The sequence below is a fragment of the Bombina bombina genome, chromosome 11 (assembly GCF_027579735.1).
Source record: "Bombina bombina isolate aBomBom1 chromosome 11, aBomBom1.pri, whole genome shotgun sequence".
Lineage (NCBI taxonomy): Eukaryota > Metazoa > Chordata > Amphibia > Anura > Bombinatoridae > Bombina > Bombina bombina.
In genome coordinates, this window is record NC_069509.1 from 124,135,551 (window position 1) to 124,155,012 (window position 19,462).

The following is a 19,462-nucleotide window of genomic DNA, read 5'->3' on the forward strand; positions in this document are numbered from 1 at the left end:
TTTGACTTGTGTCCCCCTTTGAAGAATCTGAAGTTTATTTTTGTGAAGATCCCACACTTTCACAAGTGTCCAATATGGTTCTCATTCCAAAACAATTGAAAAATATCTAGAAAAACAAAGCCGCAATTTGTTAACAGTTAAGCCGTGATTCTCTAAAGCTCCCCACTCAAAATATATTATTTAAACTGATCTGCCAGCACAGTGGGATCCCTATCAAGATCTTGTTGGATCTCTGTAAAGGTCTGATGGTCTAAAGAGATCCTCCAGCACTGAGTAAAATTTGTAAAAGGCAGATTTTTCAATAATTCTCCAAGGGGTGTTTCATGCATTTCTGTATCTGAGAAGGGACAAGCCTAGTGCAATATAGCACTGACTGACAGAGTGCTGCTAGTTTAATACAGTTTTTATCATGATGTTGTTTAGTTTTAAAAATAAATAATTCTTTATGTTTGCTTGGAGGCACGCTGGGTTCTTTTTGTGATTCGCACTGCATGACATGGCAGTTCTGCTGCATTTACACTTTGTGCTTTGTATTTTATATTACTTTGCATGTCAGATTTTATTTTATTACATTTAAACTGTACTTTCTATTTTGTATACAGCAGTGTTTTTGTGATTGTGATTTTAGATTCTTATTATTTTCTCAGTGTTTTGGCCTAACTTTAACAAATTGGCATCATACTTTGTATATTTATGTACATATCTTACAAATTACATTGTACTTTGTATTTATATTAAAAAAAAAAAAAAAAAAAACAGCTTCCAATTCCTAGAAAGCTTCATTACTTTCTCAGAGCCCGATAAGCAAACATTTGGAGAGAAATTATAGTGCAGACTTCACAGGAGCTGAACTCACCAAATTCTATAAGTAAATGGGTGGAACCTGGAAGTCCCAGAGAGATGAGCGATGCCTTCCATAGAAAGTAATAAAGCTCACTGGTATACCGAATTTCACAGGGGAGAGAGGAGGTAACTGGAGAACACATGGGGCTGATTTAAAGGCTCAAATTACAAATTGAATTGAGGTGTTTCCTGCATTTTTGCATGTGAAAGAGAGACAAGGACAGTATACTATAGCATCTCATTAAATGCAAGTTAACATGTACACTTTTTATTTTAGTTATTTTAGACTGTTTTCTATGCAAAATAAGCCTAATCGTTTCAGAAATTGGGCTTGTAAGTGGAGTTCCCTGGATGTTCACTTACAGTCCTCTTATTCTATAAACAATTTACACCAGAAGCAAATAAAAGTTAATCTGTAGTGAAAACAGTTTAGTTTGGGGGGCGGAGCTAACCGCCGAAGGAACTAGTCGCACAGTACAACAGCTCCCGGCTTTATCAGCTATTTAAGAGGCACTTTTGACCTGATATCTTATGGAGAGTGGGGGAACTACTCTAAACCCTTGCCTGCAACATTGCTATAAAAACCTGTGAAAGTTCTGGTTGCGTCTACACAGCCCACTGCCGGGGCAGCTGGCGAGGCCTAGCGGAGAGGTGACATGATCATGGCGGACCCCGGCATGGCTATCTTAGCCCTTTTTGAAGACTACCATCGTGCACTAATTAGTAAGCTGGATCGGCTTATCCTGACTGTTGGATGCCGGGAGGTGGAAGAAGACAGTGCTGAACCCTGTCAGCAAATGGCGGCGACACCCGACACACACGAGGAGGTTAGTCAGGAGACTCCGGCTCACCATCTTATGTCGGAGTCCGCCTACTCCTCAGAAGCGGCACTACCGCACAAAGTAAAGGATGAGAGAGGAGCCGTACCGGAGGTTACAGAGGGGTCTGGTAAAAGGTCCAGGGCTCTACCAGCACGAATGACTACGCCTACAGGGCCAGGCTCTCTTGCGGGGTGGGCCCCTTGCTGCCGCTATATAGATCCGCAACGCAGCCACCTTGCCGAGCACCCGATTGTTCTGTCGGTGTGGAGTTCTTACCATGCCAGTCGGCCTTATTCTCCCCACCGCTTGGCTGATATCCTGGGAATCCACTTTGGCGTCAATATGTATGTGTTGCTCCCCAGGGACTGGGGAGGGAGTGGCGGGGCCACGCTTGCTCGGGGCCTCTTCTGTAGGAGAACTGGAGTGGGCTAGCTTCCCTTGCACCTTGCGTGATAGCAAGGAACAAATCTCATGCAATGTATACTATCAAAACAGCTTGTTTCCCCCCTTCTCCTGATTTTAAACTACACAGGAGTGACTAACACTTGTTGGACATTCAGTGACTTTTCAGTGCCATATGTCTGCATGTTACTACATCATGTCTTGAGTGGTTATGTTTTAACTAATAAGTTTTACTTCTGAGACCCTGCACTTAGGTGGGGAACTATTTGAGTCAATGTAGAGTTTGTTACCACCCTGTGTTTGTGTTTTACTTACTTGAAGCCCTAAAATAGTTTAACCTATTTTACATGTATAAGCTACCTACCCTTAGTTAAAAGGTTTTCTAATACCAGTGCATTAACGGGGATGTCTAGGGATTTAAGCCTCACAATATGCCTAAGTCAGGTTCCTGAATGCTATATAGTGTTTTGATAAAGCACATAAGTTGTTCTAATATTACGATCTCAGCTCTGGTTATCTAGGAGCGTTGGCCTTCTCATTAGTTAGTGGCCTGCTATCATATCTACACTCCAGCTGTGTTGAAATTTGCCATTAAGCCTGTAAACTAACAACCCTATATTTTCTATCTCCTCTCTAAAGACTAAGGAGCCCCTATACTGAATAATCCCAGGCTCCCGAGTGTTATAGCACCCTGCTGACACCACATAGTTGTCTATAGTTATGGGTATCAATTGGGAGACCTATGTTAGATGTTATACATATGTGTGGAACAAGTTCTTATATATATTATATTTATTGTCACTTCTTGCATGATAACTAGGGCCCATACAGGTATAACTGCTTATTATCAATGTTTTATGAATAGACAGGATGATAGCCTACATATTTTATCATTATGTTGCCATGTATGATTAACCTAGAGCTTCTGTCTGAAATGTATAATCTAGTCTGGACTGTCCACGTGCTTAGTTGTCCTTATTCAGATAGTCATAATATTAAGTTGCTCTATCAATATCTCTGGGCTCTACGTTAGGAGTGTAAGTTAACTATAGTAAGATTTGTCATTTTTGGCTTTTCCTCCGTCCGCCCCCCCCCCTCCTCCTCTCCCCCTTCCCCTCCTTCTCCCCCTCCTTCTCCTTTCCCTCCTCCTCACTACTTCTGTGCGGTTGGGGATGATTCCCTTTCTCTCTGCACCCTTTTGGCAGAGTTTGGTAGTCTCTGCCCTACCTGTAGAGCCACGACTTAGTTTTCTTTTCCCTGCACCATGATAGAACGGCTCACAGGGGTCCAACACAGGATCATTGATTTTGTAGTGATTTCCTATTTCCTGAAGTTTACTCAAGATAATAGTTTTGAGATTGCCTATGTTCTAATAGAGGCTCAGCACTAATGGTTATTGGATTACAATAACAACAGAGAGAGGCTATACTCCATGTTTTCCCAATTGATGATCTCTACAGAGTTACCCTGATGCCTTTCTTATGCTTTACTATATTGATATTGTATATGCACTTTATAACCTGTATTTATCCCACGTAAGCTGAAATTGCAATCTTTACTATTATCTACGTTGACATATCCTCAATTGTTTTGTTTAACTTCTGGTCCCACGAGTGGACCTGCTTGTCTGAGGAACCCGCAAAACCTATAATATTTAAAAAATGAGGTGCCCCCTGTGTAATGTCATGCCAGTATAATATAAGTTGTACAATGTAATCTGTTGATGAGACTGTTGTCAATGTGTTATTCAACCTCAATAAAAAACTATTTAATAAAAAAAAAAATTAAAAAAAAAAAACAGTTTAGTTTAATTTGTATTTGCTTCAAATCAGTACAGTTGCTCCCCTGTTCAACTCACTCTCCCCTGTAAAATTCTGTATTTTATAGTTTCATTGCTATCTAAAGGAGTCAGCTTTCATCTCTCTGGGACTTTCCGTTCTTCCCTTATTTTTAGACAATTCAGTGAGTTATGCGAAGTTTGCAAACCAAGCTGGAGAGTTTTTGACAATCAGGGTCTTAGAAAAAACACAAAAAAACTATGTAAATAAAACAGTTGCTAGAGCAGATGATGCAGCACCACTCATTAAAGACTTTAAAAATATTTAAAACATAGCAGAAACATCGCCCTGATACTTTCATAAGTCCATTAACAAATTAAATAGCAGATTCTTACTTGACAGGCCAAGGTCACTGTTCTCTGTGTCTTCTAATTCTTTATCTAAAGACCCAACACTGATATTGCTAAAATGAAGGTCTAGAGCAGAACCTGTTAAACAAATGATGCCATTATTACATATTTAAAAATAACAGTTCATTAACATCATATACTAATGGCACTAGATTTAAAGGGACAGTCTACTCCAAAATTTGTATTTTTAAAACAGTTAGATAATCCTTTATTACCCATTCCCCAGTTTTGCATAACCAACATGGTTATATGAATACATTTTTTTAACTACTGTGATTACCTTGTAGCTAAGCCTCTGCAGACTGCCCCCTTATCTTAGTTCTTTTGACAGACTTTCATTTTAGCCAATCAGTGCTGACGCATTAATAACTCCATGGGAGTGAGCACAATATTATCTTTAAGGCACACGTGAACTAGCAGCGTCTGTGAAAAAAATGTCAAAATGCACTGAGATAAGAAGCGGCCTTCAAGGGCTTAAAAAGTAGAATATGAGCCTACTTAGTTTTAGCTTTTAATAAAGAGTACCAAGAGAAGAAAACAAATTTGATGATAAAAGTAAATTGGAAAGTTGTTAAAAATTGCATGCCTTATCGGAAATATGAAAGTTTAATTTTGACTTGACTGTCCCTTTAAGAAAAAAAAACACATTAGCTACTCTGGAAAAAAAAAAAAAACCTCCAAAATATGAAAGTGGAAAAAAAAAAAAAAAAAACAACAAAATATGAACGTGTAATTTAAAGTAACATGATCAGAAACATTTGTGTTTATCTTCTAAATTATTGTTCATAAATAAATAGTGAGCTGAATCAAATCACAAATATTGGACTACTTAGGTTACAAAACAAAATTACAAAAGGTTAGGAATCACTCTCATTCAGTTTAAAAGCAACATTCAATCAAAATAAAAATTTTTTTTTTACAGAGATGGGCAATCACTGGGTTTTAGATAAAATTTCCCAAATATTACAGCACACTAAGAGCTAGATTGTGAGCGGAGCGCTACTTAGCGCTTTCACTCCAGCGTAGACAATGCTGGATGGAGGCTTTTTGCGGGCATTGGGTTGCAGTCTTAATACAAATTGAAAGTAAAAAGTTTGCTCACTATAGCTAACCCATGCGCGCAAAAAGTGAAACTTAGCATATCGCAACCGATTTAATGTATCCCCCCCAGACTTCAATGGAGTGTGAAAACTGGAAGAAGAAAAAACAAACACTCATACTTGCGCACTAACCCGACATGAAAAGGACATTTATGCTTACCTGATAAATTGATTTCTTCTAAGATACGACGAGTCCACGGATTCATCCTTTACTTGTGGGATATTATCCTCCTGCTAACAGGAAGTGGCAAAGAGCACCACAGCAGAGCTGTCTATATAACTCCTGCCTTGACTCCACCCCCCAGTCATTCGACCGAAGGTATAGAAAGAAAAAGGAGAAACTAAAAGGTGCAGAGGTGACTGAAGTTTTAAACAAAAAAATATAATCTGTCTTAAATTGACAGGGAGGGCCATGGACTCGTATCTTAGAAGAAATCAATTTATCAGGTAAGCATAAATTTCCTTTTCTTCTACAAGATACAACGAGTCCACGGATTCATCCTTTACTTGTGGGATACAATACCAAAGCTACAGGACATGGATGAACGGGAGGGACAAGACAGATACCTAAACAGAAGGCACCACTGCTTGAAGAACTTTTCTCCCAAAAATAGCCCCAGAAGAAGCAAAAGTAAAAAATTTGTAACATTTGGAAAAGGTATGAAAGGAAGACCAAGTCGCAGCCTTACAAATCTGTTCAACAGAAGCATCGTTTTTAAAAGCCCATGTGGAAGCCACCGCTCTAGTAGAATGAGCTGTAATTCTTTCAGGAGGCTGCTGTCCAGCAGTCTCGTATGTTAAACGGATGATGCTTTTCAGCCAAAAAGAAAGAGAAGTAGCCGTAGCTTTTTGACCTCTATGCTTTCCAGAATAGACAACAAATAGAGAAGATGTTTGACCGAAATCCTTGGTCGCTTGCAAGTAAAACTTCAAGGCACGAACCACGTCCAAGTTATGTAACAGATGCTCCTTCTTAGAAGGAGGATTAGGACACAGAGAAGTAACAACAATTTCCTGATTAATATTCTTATTTGAAACAACCTTAGGAAGGAATCCAGGTTTAGTGCGCAAAACCACCTTATCAGAATGGAATATAAGATAAGGCGAGTCACATTGTAATGCATATAGCTCAGAAACTCTTCGAGCAGAAGAGATAGCAACTAAAAACTGAACTTTCCAAGATAGAAGTTTAATATCTATAGAATGCATGGGTTTAAACGGAACCCCTTGAAGAACATTAAGAACTAAATTCAAACTCCATGGCAGAGCAACAGGTTTAAACACAGGCTTAATTCTAACCAAAGCCTGACAAAACGACTGAACGTCTGGGACATCTGCCAGACGCTTGTGTAGTAAGATTGACAAAGAAGAAATCTATCCCTTTAAGGAACTAGCTGATAACCCCTTCTCCAATCCTTCTTGGAGAAAGGACAAAATCCTAGGAATCCTGATCTTACTCCATGAGTAGCCTTTGGATTCGCACCAATAAAGATATTTACGCCATATCTTATAGTAAATTTTCCTAGTGACAGGCTTTCGAGTCTGAATCAAGGTATCAATGACCGACTCAGAGAATCCCCGCTTAGATAAAATCAAGCGTTCAATCTCCAGGCAGTCAGTTGCAGAGATATTAGATTTGGATGTTGGAACAGACCCTGAATGAGAAGGTCCTGTCTCAGTGGCAGTTTCCACGGTGGCGCTATCAAGATTACCGAAGCCCTCTCCTGTTTGATTCTGGCAATCAGACGAGGTAGGAGAGGAAAAGGAGGAAACACATAAGCCAGGTTGAATGATCAAGGTACTGCTAGAGCATCTATCAGTACTGCTTGAGGATCCCTTGATCTGGACCCCTAACAAGGAAGTTTGGCATTCTGACAAGATGCCATCAGATCCAATTCCGGTGTGCCCCATTGATGAATCAATTTTGCAAACACCTCTGGATAGAGCTCCCACTCCCCCGGATGGAAAGTCTGACGACTTAGAAAATCTGCTTCCCAGTTCTCCACTCCTGGGATATAGATTGCTGATAGATGGCAAGAGTGAGTCTCTGCCCATCTAATTATTTTGGAAACCTCTATCATCGCTAGAGAACTCTTTGTTCCCCCATGATGATTGATATATGCTACAGTCGTGATATTGTCCGACTGGAATCTTATGAATTTGGCCGAAGCCAGCTGAGGCCACGCTTGAAGCGAGTTGAATATCGTTCTCAGTTCCAAAATATTTATTGGTAGTAGGGACTCCTGAGTCCACACACCCTGAGCCGTCAGGGAATTTAAAGAAAATAAAAACTAACATTTTATCACCTCTTTCACTTTACCCTTCCTATTACTTAGTATAGGCAAAGAGAATGACTGGGGGGTGGAGTCAAGGGAGGAGCTATATATAGACAGCTCTGCTGTGGTGCTCTTTGCCAGTTCATGTTAGCAGGAGGATAATATCCCACAAGTAAAGGATGAATCCGTGGACTCGTCGTATCTTATAGAAGAAATATGAATATTTTCCATTCCAATTTTCTATTTATTCTTAAATATATATTAATATATATCTAATGGATATATATATATATATATACTGTATATATGTATGTATATATATATATATATATATATATATACTGTATATATGTATGTATATATATATATATATATATATATACACACACACACATATATATATATAATTATATATAGGTATAGATATATACAGATATGTATAGGAATATCTATTTAAAAATACGAACATTGGAATGTAAAAACAGAATTTATGCTTACCTGATAAATTACTTTCTCCAACGGTGTGTCCGGTCCACGGCGTCATCCTTACTTGTGGGATATTCTCTTCCCCAACAGGAAATGGCAAAGAGTCCCAGCAAAGCTGGTCACATGATCCCTCCTAGGCTCCGCCCACCCCAGTCATTCGACCGACGGACAGGAGGAAATATATATAGGAGAAACCATATGATACCGTGGTGACTGTAGTTAGAGAAAATAATTCATCAGACCTGATTAAAAAACCAGGGCGGGCCGTGGACCGGACACACCGTTGGAGAAAGTAATTTATCAGGTAAGCATAAATTCTGTTTTCTCCAACATTGGTGTGTCCGGTCCATGGCGTCATCCTTACTTGTGGGAACCAATACCAAAGCTTTAGGACACGGATGAAGGGAGGGAGCAAATCAGGTCACCTAAATGGAAGGCACCACGGCTTGCAAAACCTTTCTCCCAAAAATAGCCTCCGAAGAAGCAAAAGTATCAAATTTGTAAAATTTGGCAAAAGTGTGCAGTGAAGACCAAGTCGCTGCCTTACATATCTGGTCAACAGAAGCCTTCTTGAAGGCCCATGTGGAAGCCACAGCCCTAGTGGAGTGAGCTGTGATTCTTTCAGGAGGCTGCCGTCCGGCAGTCTCATAAGCCAATCGGATAATGCTTTTAAGCCAAAAGGAAAGAGAGGTAGAAGTCGCTTTTTGACCTCTCCTTTTACCAGAATAAACAATAAACAAGGAAGATGTTTGTCTGAAATCTTTAGTAGCCTCTAAATAGAATTTTAGAGCACGGACTACGTCCAAATTGTGTAACAAACGTTCCTTCTTTGAAACTGGATTCGGACACAAAGAAGGTACAACTATCTCCTGGTTAATATTTTTGTTGGAAACAACTTTCGGAAGAAAACCAGGCTTAGTACGCAAAACCACCTTATCTGCATGGAACACCAGATAGGGCGGAGAACACTGCAGAGCAGATAACTCTGAAACTCTTCTAGCAGAAGAAATTGCAACCAAAAACAAAACTTTCCAAGATAATAACTTAATATCTACGGAATGTAAGGGTTCAAACGGAACCCCTTGAAGAACTGAAAGAACTAGATTTAGACTCCAGGGAGGAGTCAAAGGTCTGTAAACAGGCTTGATCCTAACCAGAGCCTGAACAAATGCTTGAACATCTGGCACAGCTGCCAGTCTTTTGTGAAGTAAAACAGATAAAGCAGAGATCTGTCCCTTCAGAGAACTTGCAGATAATCCTTTCTCCAAACCTTCTTGTAGAAAGGATAGAATCTTAGGAATTCTTATCTTGTTCCATGGGAATCCTTTAGATTCACACCAACAGATATATTTTTTCCATATTTTATGGTAAATTTTTCTAGTTACAGGCTTTCTAGCCTGAATCAGAGTATCTATTACAGAATCTGAAAATCCACGCTTTGATAAAATCAAGCGTTCAATCTCCAAGCCGTCAGTTGGAGGGAAACCAGATTCGGATGTTCGAATGGACCCTGAACAAGAAGGTCCTGTCTCAAAGGTAGCTTCCATGGTGGAGCCGATGACATATTCACCAGGTCTGCATACCAAGTCCTGCGTGGCCACGCAGGAGCTATCAAGATCACCGAGGCCCTCTCCTGATTGATCCTGGCTACCAGCCTGGGGATGAGAGGAAACGGTGGGAATACATAAGCTAGGTTGAAGGTCCAAGGTGCTACTAGTGCATCTACTAGGGTCGCCTTGGGATCCCTGGATCTGGACCCGTAGCAAGGAACCTTGAAGTTCTGACGAGACACCATCAGATCCATGTCTGGAATGCCCCATAATTGAGTTATTTGGGCAAAGATTTCCGGATGGAGTTCCCACTCCCCCGGATGGAATGTCTGACGACTCAGAAAATCCGCTTCCCAATTTTCCACTCCTGGGATGTGGATCGCAGACAAGTGGCAGGAGTGATCCTCCGCCCATTGAATTATCTTGGTCACTTCTTTCATCGCCAGGGAAGTCCTTGTTCCCCCCTGATGATTGATATATGCAACGGTCGTCATGTTGTCTGACTGAAACCTTATGAATTTGGCCTTTGCTAGTTGAGGCCAAGCTCTGAGAGCATTGAATATCGCTCTCAGTTCCAGAATGTTTATCGGGAGAAGAGACTCTTCCCGAGACCATAGACCCTGAGCTTTCAGGGATTCCCAGACCGCGCCCCAGCCCACTAGGCTGGCGTCCGTCGTGACAATGACCCACTCTGGTCTGCGGAAGCTCATTCCCTGTGACAGATTGTCCAGGGTCAGCCACCAACGGAGTGAATCTCTGGTCTTTTGATCTACTTGAATCGTCGGAGACAAGTCTGTATAATCCCCATTCCACTGTCTGAGCATGCACAGTTGTAATGGTCTTAGATGAATTCGTGCAAAAGGAACTATGTCCATTGTTGCAACCATCAATCCTATTACTTCCATGCACTGCGCTATGGAAGGACGAGGAACAGAATGAAGTACTTGACAAGAGCTTAGAAGTTTTGATTTTCTGACCTCTGTCAGAAAAATCCTCATTTCTAAGGAATCTATTATTGTTCCCAAGAAGGGAACTCTTGTTGACGGGGACAGAGAACTTTTTTCTTTGTTCACCTTCCATCCGTGAGATCTGAGAAAGGCTAGGACGATGTCCGTATGAGCCTTTGCTTTTGACAGGGACGACGCTTGAATCAGGATGTCGTCCAAGTAAGGTACTACTGCAATGCCCCTTGGTCTTAGAACCGCTAGAAGGGACCCTAGTACCTTTGTGAAAATCCTTGGAGCAGTGGCTAATCCAAATGGAAGTGCCACAAACTGGTAATGCTTGTCCAGAAAAGCGAACCTTAGGAACTGATGATGTTCCTTGTGGATAGGAATATGTAGGTACGCATCCTTTAAATCCACGGTAGTCATAAATTGATTTTCCTGGATAGTAGGTAGGATCGTTCGAATAGTTTCCATTTTGAACGATGGTACCCTGAGAAATTTGTTTAGGATCTTTAGATCCAAAATTGGTCTGAATGTTCCCTCTTTTTTGGGAACTATGAACAGATTGGAATAAAATCCCATTCCTTGTTCTCTTATTGGAACTGGATGTACCACTCCCATCTTTAACAGGTCTTCTACACAATGTAAGAATGCCTGTCTCTTTATTTGGTTTGAAGATAATTGAGACCTGTGGAACCTTCCCCTTGGGGGTAGTTCCTTGAATTCCAGGAGATAACCTTGAGAAACTATTTCTAGCACCCAAGGATCCTGAACATCTCTTGCCCAAGCCTGAGCAAAGAGAGAAAGTCTGCCCCCCACTAGATCCGGTCCCGGATCGGGGGCTATCCCTTCATGCTGTTTTGGTAGCAGTGGTAGGCTTCTTGGCCTGCTTACCCTTGTTCCAGCCTTGCATTGGTTACCAGGCTGGTTTGGGTTGTGAAGTATTACCCTCTTGCTTAGAGGATACAGAATTAGAGACTGGTCCGTTTCTACGAAAGGGACGAAAATTAGGCTTATTATTAGCCTTAAAAGACCTATCCTGTGGGAGGGCGTGGCCCTTTCCCCCAGTGATGTCTGAAATAATCTCTTTCAAATCAGGTCCAAATAATGTTTTACCTTTGAAAGGAATGTTAAGCAATTTTGTCTTGGAAGACACATCCGCTGACCAAGACTTTAGCCAAAGCACTCTGCGCGCCACGACAGCAAACCCTGAATTTTTCGCCGCTAATCTAGCTAATTGCAAAGCGGCATCTAAAACAAAAGAGTTAGCCAATTTAAGTGCTTGAACTCTGTCCATAACCTCCTCATACGAAGATTCTTTACTGAGCGATTTTTCTAGTTCCTCGAACCAGAAACACGCTGCCGTAGTGACAGGAACAATGCATGAAATTGGTTGTAGAAGGTAACCTTGCTGTACAAAAATCTTTTTAAGCAAACCCTCTAATTTCTTATCCATAGGATCTTTGAAAGCACAACTATCTTCGATAGGAATAGTAGTGCGTTTGTTTAGAGTAGAAACCGCCCCCTCGACCTTGGGGACTGTCTGCCATAAGTCCTTTCTGGGGTCGACTATAGGAAATAATTTCTTAAATATAGGGGGGGGAACAAAAGGTATGCCGGGCCTTTCCCACTCTTTATTTACTATGTCCGCCACCCGCTTGGGTATAGGAAAAGCGTCGGGGGGCACCGGAACCTCTAGGAACTTGTCCATCTTACATAATTTCTCTGGAATGACCAAATTGTCACAATCATCCAGCGTAGATAACACCTCCTTAAGCAGTGCGCGGGGATGTTCTAATTTAAATTTAAATGTCACAACATCAGGTTCAGCTTGATGAGAAATTTTTCCTGAATCTGAAATTTCTCCATCAGACAAAACCTCCCTCATGGCCCCTTGAGATTGGTGTGAGGGTATGTCAGAACAGTTATCATCAGCGTCCTCTTGCTCTTCAGTGTTTAAAACAGAGCAATCGCGCTTTCTCTGATAAGTAGGCATTTTGGATAAAAGATTTGCTATGGAGTTATCCATTACAGCCGTTAATTGTTGCATGGTAATAAGTATTGGCGCACTAGATGTACTAGGGGCCTCCTGTGTGGGCATAACTGGTGTAGACACAGTAGGGGATGATGTAGTATCATGTTTACTCCCCTCATTTGAGGAATCATCTTGGGCAATATCATTATCTGTTGCATTACTGTCCTTACTTTGTTTGGACACTATGGCACAATTATCACATAAATTTAAATGGGGAGACACATTGGCTTTCATACATATAGAACATAGCTTATCTGATGGTACAGACATGTTAAACAGGCTTAAACTTGTCAACAAAGCACAAAAAACGTTTTAAAATAAAACCGTTACCGTCACTTTAAATTTCAAACTGAAAACACTTTATTACTGAATATGTGAAAAAGTATGAAGGAATTGTTCAAAATTCACCAAAATTTCACCACAGTGTCTTAAAGCATTAAAAGTATTGCACACCAAATTTCAGAGCTTTAACCCTTAAATTAACGGAACCGGAGCCGTTTTTACATTTAACCCCTATACAGTCCCAGAATGAGGCTCTGTCTATAACTAGAAAGGCCCCCATCTGAAAAAGGTGTCCAACACAGTGCCTGCCGTTTTTCTAAACGTTCCCCAAGATTATAATACCAATAATTAGTTAGAATCTGCATAATATGCCTAGTAAAGCAATTGTTTTAGCCCAGAAAAAAGTCTACCAGTTTTTAAGCCCTTTTTGAAGCCCTTTATTCTTTTATGTTTAACTAAGAAAATGGCTTACCGGTCCCCATGAGGGGAAATGACAGCCTTCCAGCATTACATGGTCTTGTTAGAAATATGGCTAGTCATACCTTAAGCAGAAAAGACTGCTAACTGTTTCCCCCAACTGAAGTTACTTCATCTCAACAGTCCTGTGTGGAAACAGCAATCGATTTTAGTTACTGTCTGCTAAAATCATCTTCCTCTTACAAACAGAAATCTTCATCCTTTTCTGTTTCAGAGTAAATAGTACATACCAGCACTATTTTAAAATAACAAACACTTGATAGAAGAATAAAACTACATTTAAATACCAAAAAACTCTTAACCATCTCCGTGGAGATATTGCCTGTGCAACGGCAAAGAGAATGACTGGGGTGGGCGGAGCCTAGGAGGGATCATGTGACCAGCTTTGCTGGGACTCTTTGCCATTTCCTGTTGGGGAAGAGAATATCCCACAAGTAAGGATGACGCCGTGGACCGGACACACCAATGTTGGAGAAATATTTATAGTACATACACAGTTAAATACATTATTAAATATTAATAGTCAATAAAAATGCTTTTCTTTGTTTTCAGGTATTTGACTGCAAAGGGCTCCAATGTACATATACATGTAAAGATATGTAATCTATGTATTTGCTTTACTGTATCCCCTTCACTACCGGGACTTTTGGAGAAAAACTTGCCCAAAATACCTTAGAATTTTCTAGCATTTTTGCTATCACTCCATTTAAACAGAAATAGAGCCTTGTTTTTTGTTGTTTTTTTTACCTGTAAAAATTATATATATATATATATATATATATATATATATATATATATATATATATATATATATATATATATATATATATATATATATATATATATATATATAGTATATTTCATGCTCCCATTTCACCGCCAAATGCGATCAAATAAAAAATAAGTTTTTTGTTTTGTTTTTTTTTTTACAAACTTTGGGTTTCTCACTAAAATTATTTACATACAATTTGGGCAATCAGGATCCCCTTTGTTCATAAATAGAGACATATGACTTTGCCATTGCTTATTGGTAATAAGAAGGCCACTTATTGCAGTATGTACTGTATAAACCTATAACTGCATATCTATTCCTACAGATATATAGGTATAGATTTTGCACTTTGTTTTTCGCAATTTACATCTTAACATGGTCGGTTAAGCGTAATGAAAACTTAGAATTCCAATATTGTAAATAAAATATATAGATTATATGGATTATTTAGAATCTTTTAGAGTATGTTTAATAATTTTATTTTTAAAATAATTTATATGTAATATTTCAATAATGTGCCTTAAGAATACTAGGGCTCGCCAGAAACGGAAGTTAAGAAGAACCACCACCTTTTAGGTATCATTGACACCCACTGCTAGTAGCCAATTGGCCGCCAGTGACAAGGTGGGGCATTTCGCAAACATTTCACTAGAAATGCTTGAGCAATGTTAAATGCCGACAGCGTATGCTGTCGGCATTTAGCGATGTCAGGCGGACATGATTCGCCTTGCAGTTGTTTAATTGACCCCTAAGTTTTCATGTGCACTAACCTGACTACTTTAAAAATCGAAATCTTGAAAGACAAAATGATACAATTTAGTAAAGGTATGCAACGACGACCAAGTTGAAGTCTGAGAAAATGACTACTAATTACTTGGATGATTGTCAAAATTTCTTAGTAGCTTGAAGATAGAGCTTTAAAGCCCTTACCACATTCAGATTGTGTAACAATATCTCCTTGGAAGATATGGGGTTTGGAGAAAAAGACGGAACCACAATTTACTAGTTAAGGCAAAAAACTACCTTCCAAGACAACAATTGAAAGTCCATAGGTTAAAATAGAGAAGATTGTAATACTCTTAAAATCAAATTAAAATTCCATGGGGGAGTAATTGCATAATGACTAGTCTGATTCTAATTAGAACCTGAACAAAGGCTTGAATATCTAGAAGACGAGCCAGTTTTCTATGTAAATGGATAGAAAGAAACGAAATATGCCCCTTTAATGTTCTGGCAGCCAGACCTTTGTGTATGTAATCCATCTTGTAGAAATTGTAAAATACCTGAAATTGAATGCCAAAAATAATCCCTTTCTAGACACCAAGAAAAATAGGCTTTATAAACCTTATAGTCTATATATGATTTTGAGCATGAATTTTATTAGTGAGAATATTGTAATAAATTGGTTTTAGTTTACCCACACGAACATTAGAATTTCAATATCATCAATAATTCCAATTAAGGTTTTGTATTGCGATGATCATACATTTAGTATTAATGTAATATTTGTAGTTGTCTTTTAAGTCAGATTAATTTGCTTGGCCTTATTAACATGACCTTAGGTAATTGGAGCGCTCTCTAACCAATAGGAATAGACTGGCATCTCTGTAAGGAACTTGGTGCTCATCATGGGACACACTTCCTCTTGAGAAAGATTGCACAGTGGCGGTAGAAACGCGTTGAGGCTAGATTTCATATATACAAGGACCCATAGAAGAACTTTTCCGCATTCACCTCAGAGCATCAGCGATCAGGATACACGCTTCCAGCTGCAGTCACACGTGGGACGCGAGGACGTATGCTGTGAACGTTTAGGTTTGAGTCACGCTGGTGGAGGTCTGCTGACATTAAATAGACTTACAGGGATTTTAAATTTCGTTTTTTGACTTCGATTGTTTGAATTATTTGATGTGCATGAAATATCGTCTACATTGTAAGTGCAACATAGTAGTGTTGTGTGTATTTATAATGCACTACACTTGATTCCAGTTGCGTTTTATTTCTCTAAAGATATTGTTGGATTCTACCCTACTCCGGGTGGCTCGAAGGACACCTCTGGTGAAACAGCTGCAACTTGTCTCTTGGAAATTCAACTACATTACTTATTAATCATTTTGGTCTGTGGTGAGATTTTTTTGTACTGCTTATTCATAAGAGTGTTCACGTCTCTGGCCAAATTAATATCACAATTGTATGAGTTTAGTTATACTGTATATATTTTTTCCACTTGGTTTATTGTGTATTCTGATTTTCACTATTATCGTTACAATATTTCAGTATATTGTTTTATTTTTTACTTATAATTATCACTATTTAAGATATAGTTTTTTGACTAAGGTAACAAGCGTTGTTTAATTTATGAAATATATATTTATAAACCTTGTGGTAAATTTTTCTAGTGAATGCTTTGCAAGCCTGAATACAGGTATCTACTATAGAGTCTGAAAAAATCCCATGGAAAATAATCAATTGTTCCAACTCCAAGCAGTTTTTTATAAATAAAAAAAGGACCCTAAGACAGCAGATCTGTTAGTTGAGGAAGATGCCACTGAGGAGAGCTGGATATTTTAACCAGATCAGAATACCAAGTAACATTTCTGCTTGATCCTAGCAATTCCTCTAGGAAGAAGTACAATTGGAGGAAACAGATACACTAAGTGTAAGGGGCAAAGAACTGCTAAAGCATCTATCAATACTGCTTGAGGGTCCTTTGACCTCGACCCGTATCTGGGAAGTTTGTGATTCAGGCGAGACGCCATCAAGTCGATCTCTGGAAGACTCCAGCAATGAACAAGCTGATAGAAAACCTCCTGATAGAGAGACAATTTCCCAGAGTTAAGAGACTGACGATTCAAGTAATCTGCTGCCCCGTTGGTGATTCTGGAAATGTTAACTGCAAAAATGAGACACTGATGAGATTCTGCCCACTGCAGAATGTGAAAAACGAAACAGATGGCAGCACTCCAGAATAAAAGATATATATTTATTTACATCTACTCCAAACAAACATAGAACAACGTTTCGGGTGTTATCCCTTAATCATGTTGTATATCATATACAACATGATTAAGGGATAACACCCGAAAATTTTGTTGTTCTATGTTTGTTTGGAGTAGATGTAAATAAATATACATCTTTTATTCTGGAGTGCTGCCATCTGTTTCGTTTTTCTACATTGTATTTGGGACTTGTTAGTGTGGAGTCCTGGATAGCGTGGTTACCCGTTTGATACAAAGGTGCTGGAGAGCATATATATTCTACACTGCAGAATGTGAGACACCTCCATTGCCAGAGTACTGCGAGTACCACCCTGATGATTGATATAGGCTAGTGTTGATGTTGTCTGCCTGAAAACAAATTAAGGAGACTGACTTGGGAAGAGGCCAGACCTGAAGTGCTCTGAGGATTGCACAGAGTTCTATAATATTGATTGTTAACCTTGCCTCCTAAAAAGACCAAACTCCCTGTGACCTCCGATGACCCCAGACAAAGAGGCTTGCACCCGTGGTAATTATTTCCCATGATGGACAGCAAAACACCATCCCCTGAGAAACTTTTTTTGGGAAAGTCCACCAAGAAAGAGATTGCCTGACCTAAGGCTTAAACAGGTTAAAACACAGGCCTGATTCTGACCAGGGCCTGAGAAAAAGATAGAACATCTGGCACATCCGCCAGACACCTGAGCAGCAAAAAAGAATGTAGAAAACTGACTGACAACCCTTTCTCCAGAGAGAAAAGACAAAAATCTAGGAATCCTGACCCTACATCAAGAGAAGCCTTTGGATTCACACTAATTAAAAGGCATTAATGCCATACATTATGGAAGCCTGGATCATGGTCTCAAAGACAGACTCAGAAAATCCACACTTAGAACTAAGAGTTCAATCTCTAAGCAAACAGCTTCAGAGAAACCAGATTTGGATGGAGAAATTGACCCAGAGTAAGAAAGACCCTCCTCAGAGGAAAACCTCAGAGGTCTACAAACCAGATCCTACCAGGCCATGCAGGAGCTAAGAAAATTACGAATGCTCTCCCCTGTTCGATACGAGCAATGACTCATGGAAGGAAAGGAAACAGGAATGATAGACCGAAGTCCCAAAGAACCGCCAGAGCACCTATCAGGACGGCCTGTGGATTTCTTCACCTTGAACTGTACCTTGGAAGCTTGCCGTTCTGCCAAGACGCCATCAGATCTAACTCCAGCATCCCCCATCTGAGGGTTAACCTGGAGAACACCTCCGGATGGAGAGCCCACTCCCCGGGATGAGAAGTCTGTCTGATCAGGAAATCCACTTCCCAGTTAAACACTCCTGGAATGTGGATGGCAGATAGACAACAATTGTGATCCTCCACCCCCAGAAAAATCCGTGCCACCTCCTTCATGGCTAAGGAACTCCGAGTTCTTCCCTGGTGGTTGATGAAAACCACCAAGGTGATATTGTCCTATTGGAACCTGATAAACCAGCATAAAGACAAAAGAGACCAAGCCAACAGAACACTGTAAATCACTCTCAATTCCAAAATGTTTATGGGGATACAAGATTCCTCCCAAATCCATAGTCCCTGCCCCTTAACAAGTCCCAGACTGCTCCCCAGTCTAACAGGCTGGCATCCATGATCAATCTAAGGAAAGGCTCTGGAAGCATGTGCCCTAAGACAGATGCTCCTAAGAAAATCACCACGGAAGAAAGACTACTATCGACTGGACTAGAACTATCCTCTGAGACCGATCCAAACGGACTCCGTTCCATCATCTGAGCAAGCAAAACTGCAAAACTCTCAAATGGAACCGAAGAAAGAGAATGATGTCCATAGAAGCGACCATCAGACCAATTACCTCCATATATAAAGTCACTGATGGCCGAACAGAAAACTGCAGAGAGGCAAGAGGAGAGAATTTTGGATTTCTATAAAAAGTCTAAGAAAAAACACCCTTGTAGCTGGAACAAAGGAACTCTTTTCCAGATTCACTTCCATCCAAAGGAACATAGAAAAGACAACAAAAACTCTGTATGAAAGAAGGCACCTGAACCAATATGTCGTTCAGGTAAGGCGCTACTTCAATTCCCGAGACCTGAACACTGCCAAAAGAGCCCCCAGAACCTAAAAGAAAATTCTGGGAGCTGCGGCAAGGCCAAACTGAAAAATCACAAACTGAAAGTGTGTCAAGAAAAGAACAAAAAATTCTCTCATTTCTGGGAACCATGAAAAGAAAAGAATCCTAGGCCCTGTTCCCTAACTGGAACTGGCACAATCACGCCCAGGGAGGAAAAGTCCTGAACA

At 39.9% G+C, this 19,462-nt stretch overlaps 1 protein-coding gene across 6 annotated transcripts in view; it reads right to left on the reverse strand.

Annotated features, from left to right (window-relative positions):
* The window catches only part of UNKL (unk like zinc finger), a 574,440-nt gene that overhangs the window by 127,403 nt on the left and 427,575 nt on the right, over nucleotides 1–19,462 (reverse strand). For all 6 annotated transcript variants that reach the window (XM_053694592.1, XM_053694591.1, XM_053694590.1 and 3 more), the window contains one exon: nucleotides 4,240–4,332. In XM_053694592.1, coding sequence (XP_053550567.1) covers nucleotides 4,240–4,332 — 93 coding nt within the window. The remainder of the gene's footprint in view (nucleotides 1–4,239; nucleotides 4,333–19,462) is intronic.